The sequence below is a fragment of the Cyanistes caeruleus genome, unplaced genomic scaffold (assembly GCF_971803275.1).
Source record: "Cyanistes caeruleus unplaced genomic scaffold, bCyaCae1.hap1.1 HAP1_SUPER_30, whole genome shotgun sequence".
Lineage (NCBI taxonomy): Eukaryota > Metazoa > Chordata > Aves > Passeriformes > Paridae > Cyanistes > Cyanistes caeruleus.
Window position 1 is genome coordinate 2,002,299 of NW_028256295.1, and position 18,132 is coordinate 2,020,430.

Consider the following 18,132-nt stretch of genomic DNA (forward strand, 5'->3'; position numbering starts at 1 on the left):
GGATCTTTGCCTGTTGTGCTTTCCATGGGAGGTGGGAGGGAAGCGAGCAGCAGCGCGGTTTCAGCAGGAGCAGGAAATTGAGGAATGCCATTCCTGAAGCCCAGCCCGTGGAAACCGAGCATCCCAGCTGGTGCCAGGCCTGGTTGCCATGGCAGCAGCCTTGGGAGCGGGTCCCTGGCTGGGGGCTGCGGGAACCTCTTCCCTCTGGTGCCCAGGGCCAGGAGTGGAGGGAGCGGCTGGAGCTGAGGCGGGCAGGTTTAGGCTGGATGTGAGGAAAAGGTTTTTCCCGTGAGGCTGCTGGGGAACTGAACAGGCTCCCCAGGGAAGGCTCCGAGCTCCAGGGCTGGCTGAGCTCCAGCAGCGTTTGGCCAGCGCTGCCAGGCCCAGGCTGGGATTGTTGGGGTGTCCTGTACAGGGCCAGCAGTTGGACTGGAGGATCCCCATGGCTCCCTCCCAACTCAGCCAATTCTGTGGCTCTGGGATCCCATGAGCCTGGGGATGGGACTGCAAATGGTTGCCATGGCAATGGGCTCTGGCTCCAGGCCTGAGCTGGTGTCCATGGCAACCACCCCTGGCATGGGGTCTCCATGGAGCTGCCAAGGGACTGACCATATCAACAGGGTGCTATGATGGTTGTCATGGAAACAGACAATGGCAACAGGTCCTGGTGACAGTTGCCATGGAATCAGACCATTGCTACATGGGGCTGGTGATGGTTGCCTACCAAGGATCAGATTTGTTACAGGCCCTCAGAGGAGCTCCATGGGGACATTCCAAGAGTCTCCAGGCTGTTCAAGAGCTGGAATGTCACAGGCAGAGACAGGGGCTCCACAGAGACCTCCAAGGGATTTCTGGGGATGCTGAAGAGCCGTGTGGTCAGACGCAGTCCCAGCAATTCCATGGTGACATCCCAGGGGACCCTGGGCTGCAAAGGCACCGCTCTATCACAGGCACTCCCGGGGGCTCCATGGTGACATCCCAGGAGTCCCCAGGCTGCCAAAAGCTGGGATGTCACAGACACTCCCAGGGCTTCCTGTCATGGGCAGAGTGGGAGCTTCAGGCAAAAGCTTTATTTCTTTATTGGAGAAACTCCTTCTGTGTCATGAGGTGGAGAAATGACACTCAACAGCCACCAGGGATCCTCAAACTCCTCCAGGTCACCTAGGCTTTTAAATTCCTTCTAAGAGAGGAGACTGGGAGTGGCAGGATCCAATCCCAGCCCCCAGACTTTGTCAAAGTGTTATAGGTAAAATTGGACAGGTGGAATTGAAACATAATGCAACTTGTCCCACAGGATTAACAAGGGAATATCATCCATCTTTTCTGATGTCCATTGCCAAAACTGGTACTCTCCCTAAAACATTTCCTGTATCCGAGGCTATCTCCCAGAAAAAAACTGCAAACTCTGTCTGGCCTTGGCCTCTGGTGGTCCCGACACATCTTCCCCTGAAACAGTGGGGCTCTGTTCCTTCCTTCCTGGGGAAAGCACCAGCTTTCTTGTCCAAGGACCATATTTAATTTGGCCTCCCAAATTTCATATATCCAAGGATTGCTCCCTGAAAGAAGCTGCTGAGACAGAGAGGTCGGGTTGGCCCTGTCCTCTGGTGATGTTCTTACACTATGAGAAGATGGTTTTAATTCGGAATCAGCTCGCAGAAATCTCAGAGATCTCCCAAGGTGGGGTTTTGAGGCCTCAGGCACATGACCATTCTATAGGGACAAAGGAGTTCTGTGCTCCATGGGGTGGAGACTGAGGACAGTGGAGGAGAGCCATGAGAGTGTTTAAATAGTGGTTTCAGAGATGGTGAATCCTTCTGACATACACAGAGCTGTCAGCAAAGGAAAGGGCCAGCGAGGTGGGGCAGCCAGGGGATGACGACAGCCTGCAGGGACAGAGGCACAGGGCGTGGACACCACAGGGCAGCCAGGGCTGGAGAAAGAACAGGGATGGGCAGCAGCTGCAAGGCCCTGCCAGAGGCAACTTGTGCAGCCCTTTGGCCATGGCTGCTGGCCCTGGGCCTGAGGCCAGCAGGGGACAAGTGACCCTGGCAGCCCTGGGGCCTCATTGCCTCCTTGTCCCTGCTCAGCAGCCTGGCAGGGGCCGCCCCATGGTGCTGCCCTTGGCATTGCACATCCCCACATGCCAGTGGCCCGGGAAGAGCCCTGAGCAATGAGGGAGGGACAGCATCTGCCTTGCCAGGGGCTGGGGCTCAGCCCTTGGCCCTTGCCATTCCTGAAACACATCCAGCTTTGCTCAGCACCACAGACACCTTTCCCTTGCTTGTCCCCAGCTGCCATCAGGGCCTCCAGTCTTCTGCTCTGCCTGGAACCTGGGGACGCTTTCTCACTCATGTCTTTCATTTCAACTACAAGAAACTTCAGTGTTTCCATCTGACTTGGAGCTCTTGAGGAGTTTCTGGAGCACACTCTGAGAGACTGAGTGTGATGCAAAGAGCCCCAAAGGCCCAAGAGGGTGATGAAAGTGCTGGTGCTGTGTCTGTGCTGCTGAGCTGGGCCGGGCTCCTGGCCCAGAGGCAGCTCCTGGCAAGGGCAGCGCTGCAGAGAGACAGCTCTGGCCAGGAGCAGCTCCTGAGCACAGCCCAGCAGGGCTGGGGCCCTGCCAGGGCAGCTCAGGGACACAGAGAGCAGGCCCAGACAGAGCTGCCAGGGGCTCAGCACTGGCAGGGGCTGTGGGATGTGCCAGAGGGGGCTGTGTCCCAGCAGCACCTCTGTGGCTGTGTCCTGGAGCCCCAGAGCAGCTGTGATGTCAGAAAGGGGCTGTGTGACAGCTCTGAGTGGGTTGTGTGAGGTCAGAGCTAGGGCTGTGACATGACAGAGTTTGTTGTGTGAGGTCACTGAGCAGCTACAGCGTCATAGAGGGGATTCTGTGACATCAGAAAGAGGTGTGTGATGTCACAGTGTGGCTGTACGACATCACAGAGTGGGCTGGGTGATGTTACTTAGTGGGTTGTGACATCAGAGACATGACTATGACATCAGAGGTCGAATGTACATCATTACAGAAAGGATTCTGACATCACAGAGCAGGTTGTGACATGACAGAGCCACCACAGGGTGGATTGTGATATCACTGGTTGGTTGTGAGACATCACAGAACAGGCTGTCAAGTCACATGGTGGTGATATGAAATCCTAGAGTGGGCAGTGGCATCATAGAAAAGCCATGTGACATCTCAGGACAGGTTATATGACATCACAGTGCTGACTGTGACATCACAGAGTGAACAATGACATCAAATGTGGCTGTGTGACATCACAGAACGCTGTGTGAAATCACGAGGTGGTTTTGTGGCATATGGGAAGAGCTGTGACTTCACAGAATGGTGGTGTGACATCCCAGGGCAGGTTGTGTGACACCACTGAGTGGGCTGTGACATCCCAGGTGGCTGTGTGACATCTCGAGGTCACTGGGGAGGTCACTCTGCCCCAACCTCCCTCACAGTTCCCTCCAGAGAAGTCCAACCCTGCCCTTGCAGCAGCCTGTCTGCACAGAAACACTTCCAGGGCTCTCTGCATTTCCCTTCCCTCACTCTTGCCTCACTCACACACCTCCCAACAACCCACTTGGTGCTTTCAGCTGCAAGGAGTTCAAAGCTTCTCTGTCCTTCAGCAGCTGCTCGAATTCTGCCTTCAGCCAACTCTGGGGTTGTGTTTATTGTAGAACTCCCTGTGTGTCTGAAACATTCCTTGCCTGGCTCTGCCTTGGGGAAGGGGAACCTCCTTGGTGGCACCTTGGGCTTGGCACACACTTGAGGAGGGTGTCTGTTTTCCATGGGGAAACTCAGCAGTTTTAGATTGCTAAAATCAAAGAAGGAAAACCCCTCTTTGCCTGAGTGCAGCCAGTTCTGTGAGCAAAGCAGGTCCCAGGGGAGTGAGGAGAGACAGGATGGGGCTGGGGAATGTGGAGCAAGGTTGTCCCCACTGGGTCAGACCTCAAGGCACAGCTTCTCTGAGCTGGCCACACCTCCTTAGGAGAGACCCTGGATCAATATCCATCACTGAGTGCTGCAATCACCTCTGCTCTAAAGAGAACAGGAATAAAAGACACCCTTTAAATTAAGAATACATATTTCTTAGAAGTTCTTTGAACTATTTCTCCGTAACTATTTAGGAAACTTTCCTGAGAACTGCACCAGACCAGAGGGAAATCAAGGCACAGCCATGGTTTCTTAGGATTTACTTGATCCTAATGAGCCCCGTGGTGCATTTGGAGCTGAGCCCTTGAACCTCAGGGCCTGAGAGGAGATTGCACAAACCTTTCCAGGAGCCCGAGTCAGAGGAAACACCCAAAGTGTCTCCAAGCATTAATGGGTGCCACTGAGGTCCATCCCCAATACAGGCTCCTCATGGACTCCTTGGAGGACAGAACTGGAGGCCAGGATTGCACAAAAACCTCCCAGAGACTCAGTGTGGGAAGGAAAATCCAAAGTAGCTGAAAAAGCCCTGAGTATCTCAAAGTATTGATGAGCCCCACTGAGTGTCAATGCAAAGCTCCCAAGGGACTCGTTAAAGCAGATAATTGGGGCCAGGATTGCACAAAATTCTTTTAGAGTCTGTATCAAAAGGAGATAGCAAGTATCTTAAAATAATTGAAGTACCTTGAAGCATTAATGAGCCCCACTGAGTGTTGTTACTGACAAAGGCTCTCAAGGGACTAATTACAGCAGATAATTGGAGGCCAGGATTGCACAAAGCTCTCAGAGACTCCAAAGCAAAAGCCAAAGTCCTTTGAAAAAGCTGCAGTCCCTGGAGCATGAAGGAGCCCCCAGGGCCATTCCTGAGCAAGGCTCCCCAGGGACTCCTTCCAGCAGATCCCTGAGGCCACTGGCATGTGGGCTAGGGGGGATGCTGAGGGCAGGCCAAGGGGGTGACAGTGGCCAGCCTTGCTGGGGCTGTGCCAGGAGGCCCCAGGGCCTCAGGACAAGGTGTCTCCTCACAGCCCTTGCTGGCACAGCTTTGGCTGCTCTGGCCCAGGGCACCAAGCCTTGGCTTCTCTTTGTCCCCAGCTGTCATCAGTGCCTCCAGTTCTCTGCTCTGCCTGGGGCCTGGGGACACTTTTTCAGTCACATCCCTCAGTGGGACCCATTAAAAGTGAAAGAAACTTTGGAGTTGGATTCTGACTTGGAGTTCTTGAGAGCTTTCTTCCCCTCCCTGTCAGGGACTGATGTTCAGGGCCTCAGCACAAAGCCCCAAGAGGCTCATTAAAGTCCTGCTGCTGTGTCTGTGCTGCTGAGCTGGGCCGGGCTCCTGGCACAGAGGCAGCTCCTGGAAACCAAGAAGAGCTTCAAAAGCACATTTCTCTTGCTGAGCAGCTCTTCTGCCAGCCCAGCAGGGCTGGGGCACTGCCTGCAGCCACCCTGGGCACAGCCCAGAGGCACAGAGAGCTTCAATCAGTCAGGGCTGGGAAGGGGCTGAGAAGTGCCTGGGGCAGAATCCCTGCCAGCCCTTGCCACAGGAAGCCTCTGGCTGCAGGACAATGCAGCTGCAGCTCCTGGAGGCATCTCCTAAAGCTGGAACATGCCAGTGCCTACAGACTCTGTGAGTACAGCTCTGAGTATTTCTGGTGGAGGGGAGGTGAATGCTCCTGAAGCTCTGACCTGCTGATGGTTTCTGATCTGTCATGGAATATTTCCAAGGCAAGGATTTTGATAAAAATGAGGAAATTTCCTAAGACTTTGTATTCAGTTTCCTACTATTTAAGAATGGCAGGGAGGAGGAGGATAAATATTAAATTATTTTATAATAATTTATTATTATTGTTTCTTTTTATTTCTTAATTTTAAAATATTAAAGGTATTCTGAATTATAAAGGTAATACAAATTTTGACAAGTCCCTGAGACACTTTTAGTGATCAGTAGGTTCACAGGAGATTGCTAATGTGCTTTCAGCCATTCTGCCCATGGACTACACCAAGTAAATTATACAGGGGCTGCATAAAAGCGAAGATCCTGCTTTTTTAATCTAATGCTCTGGGATGCCTGGATGGGAAATTGCACATTGATATTCAGCTCTCATTTCATTTCTCTATTCAACATCTTGTGACAGGTTGCGATAAATTAAAAAAAATAAATTCTCAGATCTTAACCAGCAGTGACAGAAATCAGCACAGGGCCCCTTACAGGCAGCATCAGTGTCCTTTTCCAGCCTCCTCAGGGTTGCTCTGCCATTGCCATCAGAGCCTGCAGAGCCAGAGCTGCCCCTGGGCAGTGCCCTGAGCTGGGAGGGCTCTGCAGGGCAGAGCTGAGCCCCCAGGGCTGGGCTGGGCTGGGGCTGGGCTGGCAGGGTCCAGCCCTGGGCACAGGGCAGCAGCTGCTGGCAGGGACAGCTCCAGGCAGCAGAGCCCTGGGCAGGCAGTGGGGGGAAAGTGGCACCAAGCTGTGCTGGGATTTTAGTTTAAAGTTTAAAGTTTAAAGTCTTTTCCCAACCTAACTATTCCATGATTACTTTTATACAGATCCCCATGCCAAGACACAGCAAATGTCTCAATGCAAATGTCTGAGGGTGATTGTCCTGCACTGGTGCTGCCTGGCAGGGGCTGGGCAGGGCTGGGCAAGGAAAGGCTTTTCCTCAGGGCCTGGCTCTCTCTCCTTGCCTTGCCCAGGTGCTCCTGGCATTGCTGACAGCTCTCTGGGAATGGCAGCTCCAGCTGCAGGGCAGGCCCAGCCCTTGGGCTCCTCCTGTGCAGGCTGGGCACAGCAATGGGATGTCCCAGCTCCCTCTGCCCCAGGAGCTCTGGGCAGGGCAGGCTGGGAGGCTGGGAATGACCCGACTCTCCTCCAGCAGTGCCATGGACAGGACCCTTGGTGTGTCCTTGGGATGCCACCCAAGCTGTGAGCTGTCTCCAGGGGACACTGGGGACAGGAGTGTCCTTGGCCAGGAGTGGGGCTGAGACTGAGAAAGGCTGAACCAGTTTGCTCTGCTGTGGGTCCCTCTGCTCTCAGCTGTGTCAGGCTGATTTCCAGGGGAACACAGTGCCTGCCCTCGATCTCAGAAAGGGCAGCTGGGGACAGATGGAGTGACAGAGCAGCTCCCCTGACCCTCCACTGAGTTACAGCCAATGCTCCGGCATTGCACATTTCTCTCTGATCTCTCTGGGCACACCCAAACCCTCTCAAACTGCCTTTGGGCATCACCATTCCTGACCCCTGGGACAGGAGATGCAGCCAGGCTCCTCTGCCTCAGGAGCAGTTTGGGCTGATGCAGTCCAACCCCAGGACTGGCCCCTGACCCTGTTCCCATGACCCCACTGCTGCAGAGCAGAGCTCACTCCTCACTGTCCATGGGCAGAGCCCCTGCTCATCACAGCAACGGGGCCAGATCCCAGCAGAGCTCCAGGCACGGGGCTGAAGGAAGGGCTCTGAGAAAAGGAAAATTGGGTGGCACAGAGCAGCAGGGGCAGGGCTGGGAGAAAGGACTTGGACATTGCTCAGCCAAGTCTCCCTTGACTTGTCACTTTCTCCTCCTTCAACAGGACTCCATGGCCAGAGTGAAGAAATGTCCAACAGCAGCTCCATCAGCCACTTCCTCCTGCTGGCATTGGCAGACACGCGGCAGCTGCAGCTCCTGCACTTCTGCCTCTTCCTGGGCATCTCCCTGGCTGCCCTCCTGGGCAACGGCCTCATCATCAGCGCCGTAGCCTGCAGCCACCACCTGCACAGCCCCATGTTCTTCTTCCTGCTCAACCTGGCCCTCACTGACCTGGGCTCCATCTGCACCACTGTGCCCAAAGCCATGCACAATTCCCTCTGGGACACCAGACACATCTCCTACACAGGATGTGAGGCACAAGTATTTTTCTTTCTGTTCTTCATCTCAGCAGAGCTTTCCCTCCTGACCATCATGTGCTACGACCGCTACGTGTCCATCTGCAAACCCCTGCACTACGGGACCCTCCTGGGCAGCAGAGCTTGTGCCCACATGGCAGCAGCTGCCTGGGCCAGTGCCTTTCTCTATTCACTGCTGCACACGGCCAATACATTTTCCCTGCCCCTGTGCCATGGCAATGCCCTGGGGCAGTTCTTCTGTGAAATCCCACACATCCTCAAGCTCTCCTGCTCCAATTCCTACACTAGAGAACTTGGGCTCATTGCAGTCAGTGTCTGTGTGGTACTTGGTTGTTTTGTGTTCATGGTTTTCTCCTATGTGCAGATCTTCAGGGCTGTGCTGAGGATCCCCTCTGAGCAGGGACGGCACAAAGCCTTTTCCACCTGCCTCCCTCACCTGGCTGTGCTCTCCCTGTTCATCAGCACTGGTACATTTGCTCACCTGAAGCCCCCCTCCATCTCCTCCCCATCCCTGGATCTGGCAGTGTCAGTTCTGTACTCAGTGGTGCCTCCAGCCCTGAACCCCCTCATCTACAGCCTGAGGAACCAGGAGCTCAAAGCTGCAGTGTGGAGAATGATGACTGGATCATTTCAGAAACATTAAACTGCTGGCCAATTCCTGCAAATACCTTGTAATAAAAATCATCTTTGATACTTCTTGGTGGTTTCATTTAGGAGGTTCTTTTACTTAGTTTTATGTTTTAAAATTGTCTTCAATAAAATGTCATTGTTTTGTGCCATTTCTCATTTTGTTTCTCTCCACCATCCCTGTGCCCACACACTGTGAAAATGAGGGGCTGTGCTCTTGGTGGCTTTAAATGAACAAAAGGATCTCCCAGCAAAGTTTTCTCCAGAGATGCCCCTTTTGTTCCCTTCTCTGGAGCTGCAGCAGCAGTGTCTGTGTGCAGAGCTGGGGGCAGATCAGTGCTGGCACAGCAGCTGTGGCCAGGAGCAGCAGCACTTGGTGTTGCCAGTGCTGCTCCCGTGCCACTGCCCCGCTGCCCTCCTGGCCCTGGTGTTGCTGCAGGGCCTGAGTGCTCTCGGGGCCGGGCACAGCCCTGGGGGTGGCAGTGCCGGGGCTGCAGCAGGGACAGGCCATGGGCACTGCTGGGGCAGCGCTGACGCCTCAGGGCAGGGCCTGGGGGCTCCAGGCTCCTTGCCCAGGCTCTCTCAAGAACACGGCCAGGCCAAAGCTCAGCACAGAAAACCCCCGTGAGCAGCCCCAGGCTGGCCGTGGGCAGGCTGGGGGCAAACAGCATGGCTGGGGCTCTGCAAGGTCCCTGGGGGAGACGGGAAGGAGCAGCAGAGCAGGGGCTGATCCATCCCCACTGCGCTGGACACCCCAGGGCAGCGTCCCAGAGCGTCCTCATGGAGCTGCCAACAACATCCCCCCTGTGCAGCCCTGGCCTCTCCCCCAGCTCAGAGAGGTGCCGCATCCTTGCAGGCACATGTCATGAATAAAATCTCTCAAGAAATCCACCCCGGATAAAATACTGTGTTTAGTTAGGTACAGTTAATGTTCTTATCCCATTTGTGAACCTTGTACCCCTTGTTTGCTCTGATGGTTATTAGTAATGTTAATTACTTACCAGTTTCTGAAGTGTTTTAAGGTTCTTAGGAGACATTCCTGTACCCTTTCCCCTTACTTCCCTGCTGCCTTGTAACAGAGCTGCTCCCATGGGGGCTAAATCCAACTAACAAAAGCAACCCATTAGAAAGTTATGCCACAGAAGGAGGCAACCCCCATGGTCGCTGTGCCACACTAGAACAAAGAAACTCCCAGGAAGCTGTGTAACCCAGTAATATACAAACTAAGGCATGCAGGACACCAAAACAATGAGCTAACAGAGGAATAAAAGGACAAGGAAATGTATTTGAGCAAGCTATGATGCAAGATCATCTCCCTGCATCACCTAAACCTGCTTAGAAACCATCTTCCTGCATCACCATGACCTGAAGAGGACTGGAAAGGACTGACAGCCCTAGACAGCGAACCAGGATGACAGGTCCCTGGCTACTCTCATGAGGATGGAAGCCCCAGCTCTGCAGTGTGTGCTGCAAAGCTGAATTGTGTCTCCTGTTTGGAGCTGACAGTGTGGGAATGGCCGTGGTGCAAACAACCCCTCGGGCCCCCCCCCACCCCAAGAGCTGAATCCTAATAAAGGCATCAAACAGGAGTTTTGTCTCCTGGCCAATTTCTTTCAATTACCATGTGCTGCACCGGCCGTGGCCGAGGGGGCCTGGACCCACCCGGATCTCCTCCCGGAGCCCAGCGGACTCCAGCTCAGCGGGGGCCGGCAGCGGGGCACGGCTTAGGCTCGGCAAGGTGTGAGCAGCCGTGGTCCGGCCCAGCCTCAACCGGGGTCCCGCAGCCTCCCGTCCCCACCCGGTCACTGCTGGGGCCAGCCCGGCCCCGCCAGGCCGAGCCTGTGCGATTCAGCCCTTCTGGGACACAGGGCCAGAAAGACTTCAGCCCTGAAGCAGCAGGCTTTGAGTTCAAGCCTTGGGAAGCACTCGCCAAAGGCTTGATGGCAATTCATACGTTCATCAAGTCACCCCACTGAAAGATATGTTTCTAGAATCTTCCCGTATCTCTCCCCCGATTGGTTGCAATTCGTCGCAGTATTTTGCATCTTTCTAACCCCAGTCTGTGTCTGGACCCATGCCCTCAGACTGCGCCCTCACACCTCCCCTAGATATTGTTGTGTCTGCCCCTAGGCCTGGTCTTTGCACTTTGCTCCTGTGCTGCGCAGGCTTCATGGGCCTCATCCCTACTTGATTTTCCTGTTCCAGTTGGTTTTGGGGACTCCAGTGAACCCGCTCCTTTAATTTCCTCCTCAGTTGCCCGGGTGTCAGGGGACCCTGAAGCTTTAAGGATTGTTGTGGCCACTGTCAGCACGACTGCAAGGGCCGCAGTGCAGCGGGGCCCGGCCCGACCGGCAGCCGGGTACCTCCTCAAGGGTGGAAGCAAGAGAGAGATTTCCCGGGCTTGCCTGTCTGCAAAATGTCAATCTCACAGAGGTGGATGCAGCTTTTTAAATGCTTTAATAGGTAGTCAGTTCCCACAGCTAGCCAGCTCTTGGATTTTGCTTGGCACAGAGGCAACTCTCGCTTAGCAGCTCCTCTCAGTAAAATCATTTCCATGGGGGGCTTCTTCCCTGCTCACCAAATAGCAATTCATGCAAAAGCAGCACAAACTGTTCTTCCTGTCCTCCTATCTTTGCCAGAGAGTGCCTTTCAAAGGGATAATAATTGGGAGGGAGGGGGTTTACATTTTCCATTGCAAAGGAGCCTCCTGCCTCCCTTAGCAGGCCCCTGTCTTTCTAACGAAGACACACACGGTCTCCTTTTGCACCTTCACTTGGCCCCAGCCACTCCTGATCATTTGAAGGAGCGGCTCAGAAGAAGGGGCTGCAATCCCCCAAGGCCTGGGCTGCTCCAGGCCGCTCCTGGTGCCTTGGGCTGTTGAAGGGGTGCCGGGGTGGCCTTTGTGACACAGGCACAGGGTGCCGGGGTGGCCTTTGTGACACAGGCACAGGGTGCTGGGGTGCCCTTTGTGACACAGGCACGGGGTGCCGGGGTGGCCTTTGTGACACAGGCACGGGGTGACAGGGTGGCCTTTGTGACACAGGCACGGGGTGCCAGGGTGGCCTTTGTGACACAGGCACGGGGTGTCAGGGTGGCCTTTGTGACACAGGCACGGTGCGTCAGGGCCCGTGGTGACGCGGGACCTTGCGGTGCCCAAAGTCCATTGTGACATGGCAGAGCCCCGCCCCGGCTGGGGGGTATATAAAGGGCTTGTGGGGCCCGGGTCAGTCCCAGGACAGTGGCTGTGTCCAGGTACCTGTGTGCACCAGAGGACTGCAGGCACGGAGGAGAAGGAGAAGCCCAAGTCCCAGCCCCCCAGGCCCTGGCCCGGCTCACAGAGAGCCCAGGCCTTGAGGGAGCAGCAGGAGGAGGCTGAGAGGGCAAGCAGAGGGAGGAGAGGAGCCGTGGAGTCTTGCGCTGAGGAAGAGCCAGAGCTCTGCCAAAGAGAAATGAACAAGTTCCAGCAAGGGACTCCAGGGGAAGCCTGCACTGAGCCACAGCTGTCCCCAGGAGAAGCCCAGAGCTGCCAGGAGCTCTCTGAGTGGGATGAAGGCCTTGAGCAAGAGCTGGTCCAAGTATGGGGGAGCTACTGGCATTTGCGGGACTGGGATGAGGGCAGGGAGCAAGAGCCCTCCCCAGTTGTCTCCGAGTGGGGCGAGTGCAGGGAGCAGGAGCCGTGGCAGGCGGACAGCGATCACTGTCAGGAATTCTCAGATTGGGAAGAATCTCCTGAGCAGCGGCTGTCCCCAGAAGAAGGCACGAGCCGCCGGGCACTCTTGGACTGGGAAGCTTGCCGCAAGCAAGAGCTGTGCCAGGATGGCCAGGAGGTGACTGGAGGCAAAGCAAAGAGAAAATCCTCCAGGTCCAGCTGGGATGATGACAGTGATGGAGAGCTGGCTCAGGACAGCACGGAATACTGTGACATCCTGTGCAGCCAGCTCAAGGCCTGGCAGCGGGAGGACGATGACTGGGATGAGGTGAGCGTCCTGGAGCTGCACGAGGAAGAAGAGGCCAGGCAGCAGAGACTGGCAGATTTAGCCCAAGAGGGAATCCTGCTGCCTGTCCCTCAAGAAGCTTGGGTGGAGTGCCAGGAGCCCAAGCTGTGCCCGCAAGAGCAACTCTGTGCCGGGCCTGGCCCTCTGGCAGCCCAAGCCACAGTGGAAGGTGTCTCTTCTCCTGGGCAGCCGCTTCCCCACAGGAAAGGCCGCTCACTCTTGAGGCAGGCACTGTGGGAGCTGCAGGGGCTGTTCTGCTGCCCCTGCCTGGCGGCACAGCCACAGGATCAGCGCCCGCTGCCAGCAGCGCCGGGCTGCAGATGGCGGCTGCCCCGCGGCCTGCCCGGCGCCCCGAGGGAGCCGCACGGGCTGCCCCGGCCTGTGCTGGCCCTGCGGGCCGAGCCGGCCCCGGCCGCTCTGCAGCACCCCCGGGGCGGCTCCCCGAGGGCACACGGCAGCCCAAAGCGGCACCCGAAGGGGGACCCTCGCTGCCGGGGCTCAGCGCCGCATCCCGGCCCATCGTCCGGCCGGGAAGGCACCCGGAAAGTCATCGGCTCCCAGCAGCAGCCTGGCACCGCCAGCTGCACCCCTGCACCGGGTCCCCGAGGGCCACAGCCACACGGCTCTTGGCCCTTTGCAGGGACACTGGCTCCAGCTCCTCCCTGCTGGACTCCAAGGCCATTTCCTCTCCTCCGGAAAGGACTCCATGCTGATCCTGGGGCACTTTGGCCATGAGGAATGGACACAGACAGGAGGTGTTGCTCCCAGGACACGACGGCGGCCTGCTGGACTGCAACACACACAATTCTAACAAAAGAAAAGAAAGTTGTGTTTAGGAAGTAGTAGTAGGAAAGAAAAAAACTCCAAACCCCCCTCCCCCAACGAAAACCTGCATAAGACCCTCCAGAAACCAAAAAATGATAAAGAATAAGAATAGGAATATTAGGAAGAAGAGGTAGAAGCTGAAGTAGATGAAGACGTAGTAGTACTTAAAACATGGAAAATTAAGAATAAAATGTTGGAGTCTGGAATACAGAGTGTGTGCCCTTGTTTCTGATACTTAGTTATAAGATCCAGTTATAAGTTCCCCCAGGCAGGGCAGGTCCCTGGGTGCTGCCCCTGGCCCAGATAGTTTTCAGATGGAAAAACTATCAGAAGTAAGGTTTTAGAAGACAAAATGTCTTCCCTGCTGACAGCACCGTAAGGAATAGCTGCAGGGCAGAGTTTTAAAAACAGAGGTTGTCTTGACCTCTCTACAGCCTTGCATGGTGCTCAGCATGATCAGGGGCAAAAATATTATAGTGGTGTGGTAGCAGCTTCAGGGAGACAAAGAGTTACATTGTCCAACCCCAAACCCCTTGAGAAGGGCGGCCCAGGAGTTCTGATTGGGTTTGAATCCCTGAGGGTCTCTCCCTTGCTGTGCTTCTACTGGTCCCTGACCCTGAACTCCACCCTCAAAGGTGGGGACCCTCGGGGGTTCTGTCCCTCAAAAACCCCTGCTGTGCCTCTGTTCGGGGCTCTCTGTTCTGGACCTGACTTTGTTCCCATGCTGAATAAATGGTTTCATGAACGGGAGCCCGTCTCGGTTGGTGTTTGATGCTGGTCCCCAGAATCCTGCTGCTTCCCTGGATGAGATCCTGGAGCTGCAGACTGCAACAGCAGGGTATTGGATGAAATACACAAATTGACACATTGGGGGACGCAGGGTCTATGTGACCATTTCTTGAGGGAGAACATCTGCATAGGGGTTTATGATATAGCAAAGGCCATCACTCAGGGCTGTGTAACGTGTCAAAGGGTAAACCAATGAGTGATGACAAAACCCGTACCAGGGGGGAGGGAACTAGCGGAGAGACCCTTCCAAAATGTGCAAATTGATTTCACAGAAATGCCTCTAGGACAGGGATACAAACACCTGCTAGTGATCGTAGATCACCTGACCCATTGGCCAGAGGCTTTTCCCACTTGGAACGAAAGAGCGAGAGTAGTAGTCAAAATACTTTTGGAACATATTGTCCCCAGGTATGGGTTAATCAATAACATAGACTCGGACCAAGGCCCCCATTTCACTGCCCGTGTCCTCCAGGAAACCACTGAAGCCCTGGGGATAAAGTGGAGGTTACACACCCCATGGCATCCCCAGAGCTCCAGTCGGGTAGAACGGATGAATAAGACCATAAAAACGACCTTAACCAAGCTGACTCTGGAGACTAAATTAGATTGGATAAAATGTCTCCCTTTGGCCTTGTTGCAAATAAGAACCCCACCTCGAGCAGACTTCGGGCTATCCCCCTATGAAATGCTATTTGGCCTCCCCTTCCTAATTACTCCTTACAGCACTGCCCAGTATACGGAAGGGGAAGAAACCTCAAGGAGGTATTTGGAAACTGTTGTTAAAACTTTAGAAAACTTTAGGAAAAAAGGGTATCTCCCTCAAACTCCTCCCTTAGAGGTAGACACACACCATATTAACCCTGGGGATTGGGTATTGGTAAAATCTTGGGCTAACTCTCCTCTCACTCCAAAGTTTGAAGGACCCTACCAATTTCAACTCACCACACATACGGCTGTGAGAACCCGGGAAAAAGGGTGGACACACGTGACTCGAGTTAAAGGACCAGTGGCACCACCAGATGGGGAAGTAAACTCCAAAAAAGATCCCTCTAACTGGACTGTTGTCCCCAACACCAAGGACTTGAAAATAACCTTAAGGAGGAAACCCAGAGACTAAAGTCCCCAGTCAGGAACTGGAATTACAACAGTTGTTGTTAAGTGATCTCTTGGCCGCAACATTTGTGGTTAAGTGTTTCTTTAAAGTTTGTGAAATAATGCTAAAGTGTTTTCCAGTTGTCATTAACTTGTAACTATTGTTATTATTGCTTGAAAAGGTGGAAGAACCCCAAATAGGGCTCGAATCCCTAGCCAAGACTATATCCCTCACAGGGCAGCTTTCCCAAGACCAAAAACGACAACAGTAAAAAGGAGAAGGACAAAAGAGAAATAATAAAGCCGTAAGCCTTGGACCCAGACCACCCCCTAAAAGAGCGTAAGGAAAACCCCAAGAGGCAAGACCAGGGGAGATCAAACATGGTTCCTGCTGGACTCTTGGGAGTCACGGACTGCAGGGAGCCTAAAAGGATCATCACAAGGCTCATGGTAGGTCTGGTGATAGCAATGCACCTCACCAATGCCATGGGGACAGACTCTTGCATGAAATGTTATTATCCCTTGTATGATGGGGAAAATCTAGGGTCCCTGGTAAGGGTCCACACAAATTTGAGTCCTTCTTGTTACAACAAATCACAATTAGAAGAATGCCAAGAAAACAAAAAAACATATTGGATTACCAGAAATACGGTCACTTTTAGAGAACGTCTTTTGGGAGACTGTCCCATGAGGGATACTTGGCTGTGCTTTGAAAAGAACGAACCAGTAAAAGGTGAACCTGATGTGGTAAAGGAGAAAAGAGTGGACATGAGCGTGGGAAATGAAGAATGGGAAAATTTGAGTGGGAAGAACTTGTTCATTGATTTAGTTGAAAACATCAGCAAGGAATTAAATATAACTGATTGTTGGGTATGTGGGAGTACTAAAATGTCTGATATTTGGCCCTGGAAGGGAATTAGTTTAAAACCTCGAGAAATTTTAAGCATAAAATGAACTGGGGAAGGCCAAAGAACACCAGGGTATAGGAGAAGAGAAAAATGGGAGTTAAAGGCTAAGGTAATTGGGGAAGACTGTATTCTACAAACCGGAAAAAGATATAGGACCCTGGTGGGGCGGATGGCATGCAAAAGATATAACGAAGAATCTAGGAACTAAATGGGTCCCCCAAGAGCCCAACCTAAGATATTGATCCTTAGAGAAGAGGGAAAAAGGCTGCATTCATCACAAAGGATATAACCTTTACGAATGTGCAGAAAGAGGGATCAATCCCTTCTGGGGAATTAGAAGCCTATCAAAGCATTGGGAGTACCCCTATGAAGACAGGGAGGGTTTTTGGGAAGCCCCAGATGATTTCTTTTGGATCTGCGAGGATGCAGCTTATACACATCTACCAGGAGACTGGTCAGGTAGCTGCACGATTGGGGTGATAAAGCCAGCTTTCTTCCTGCTCCCAAAAGAGGCTGGCTCAGAGCTTGGAGTACCACTATATGACAACCTAAAGAGGCCCCTAAAAAGGAAGAAGAGGAGTGTAATAAGCACAGGAGGGACCCAGAATTGGAAAGGAACAGTCTGGACCCTGGAGGAAATAATAAGAACTTATGGGCCAGCGACCTGGGCCCAGGATGGGTCCTGGGGATATAGGACCCCGATATACATGTTAAACAGAATAATCAGGCTCCAAGCTGTAATTGAAATAACATGGAACAAAACAGCCCTGGCCCTTGATCATATAAGTGACTACCTCTCCCAGACCTGATGTACCTGGTGTACCAACTCCGACTGGCAGTAGATTACCTTCTCGCTGATGAGGAAGAAATCTGTGGGAAGTTCAACACATCTGAATGCTGCCTAGAAATAGATGATAAAAGTGAAGTAATCTGGAACATTTCTAAAGAGATCAGAAAAATCTCCAAGTAGGGAACCAAGAATGGATGCCGATCCTGAATACTGATTGATGGGATAGTTTCTGGTCCTTTAAGGGCTGGTGGAAAAAGGTGGCATTCATTGGTATAGCGGGACTAGCAGGACTGTTATTTCTTCCCTGTGTCATCCTGTGTTTGATCAGAATAATTACCTCAGTAATAGAGGCTAGCAGCACGATCTACAACTCATTAGAAATAACCCAAGAGAAGGAAAAACTAAGATCCTAATGCTAGAAAGTTCAGAGCTGAAAGAAGCAAAAGGGTATATGACCAATACCAAAGACTAAAGAAGTTTCACTACCAGGAGCCTGAAATAACAAATTGACGCAGGCTGATGCCTGGTCAAATTACAAGAGGGGGGATATTGTTATAAATAAAAATCCCAATGTTCAAATTATATGTTCGTGTTTCAATCCCAGTTCAGGTCCCTGGATAAGGGGTTTTGGTGTTGTAAGTCCCAAAAGGGTTCACTGTTAAGAAGTTTGTACTTGTTTTATCCTTGCATTTGTATCCCCATCCCTTACCCCCTCCCAACCCATCAGGTAATTTAGCCGCTGCTACCCAGGATGAACTTCCCCATTTCCCATAAAGACTTGCACATGGGTGCATATTAAAATCATATTACCACCTGGGAACAAAGACAGTCCTGGACAATGAGCCACGCTCAGGGAACATCTGGAGGACCCCACTGTGGAGGCAGCGGGGACCTGGGGAGACTGGGTGCGCCAATCCCAGTCCAGCAAGCTGGTTGCCATGACCTGGGCAGGACTTGAGAGGGAAGACACCCCTAGACCTTTGAGCCTAAGACAGAGTCTCTGGGTGATCCTAGTGAGGATAGAGGCTCTGGTTGTGCTGACAGTGGATGACGACAGGCCTGTGTGATCCTCGACATCGACCACAGGGAGCAGTGGTGGCGTGCACCCCGAGCCCCCACCTCTAGGCCGAGTTCTCTCTAATAAAGGCTTGTTAAAGGGAGCAGAAGGTCTCCTGGCCCTTTAATTCACCGCACCTGCACTGCCGGGGTAGGAGGCACAGCTGGGAGGAGGAAGGGGTGGGGGGGAAGCTGGTTTTAGGGGTATTAATTTACTTCTCATGATCCTGCACTGAGTTTTTGGA

The 18,132-nt window shown here is 53.3% G+C and overlaps 2 protein-coding genes across 2 annotated transcripts in view; one reads left to right on the plus strand and one right to left on the minus strand.

The window, feature by feature from the left end:
* The window catches only part of LOC147645273 (uncharacterized), a 268,783-nt gene that overhangs the window by 227,443 nt on the left and 23,208 nt on the right, over window positions 1-18,132 (minus strand). The window lies entirely within an intron of this gene.
* LOC147645282 (olfactory receptor 14I1-like) lies at window positions 7,516-8,496 on the plus strand. Its single transcript, XM_086874860.1, has one exon. It carries the CDS (start codon window positions 7,516-7,518, stop codon window positions 8,446-8,448), a length of 933 nt encoding a protein of 310 aa, XP_086730986.1. The 3' UTR covers window positions 8,449-8,496.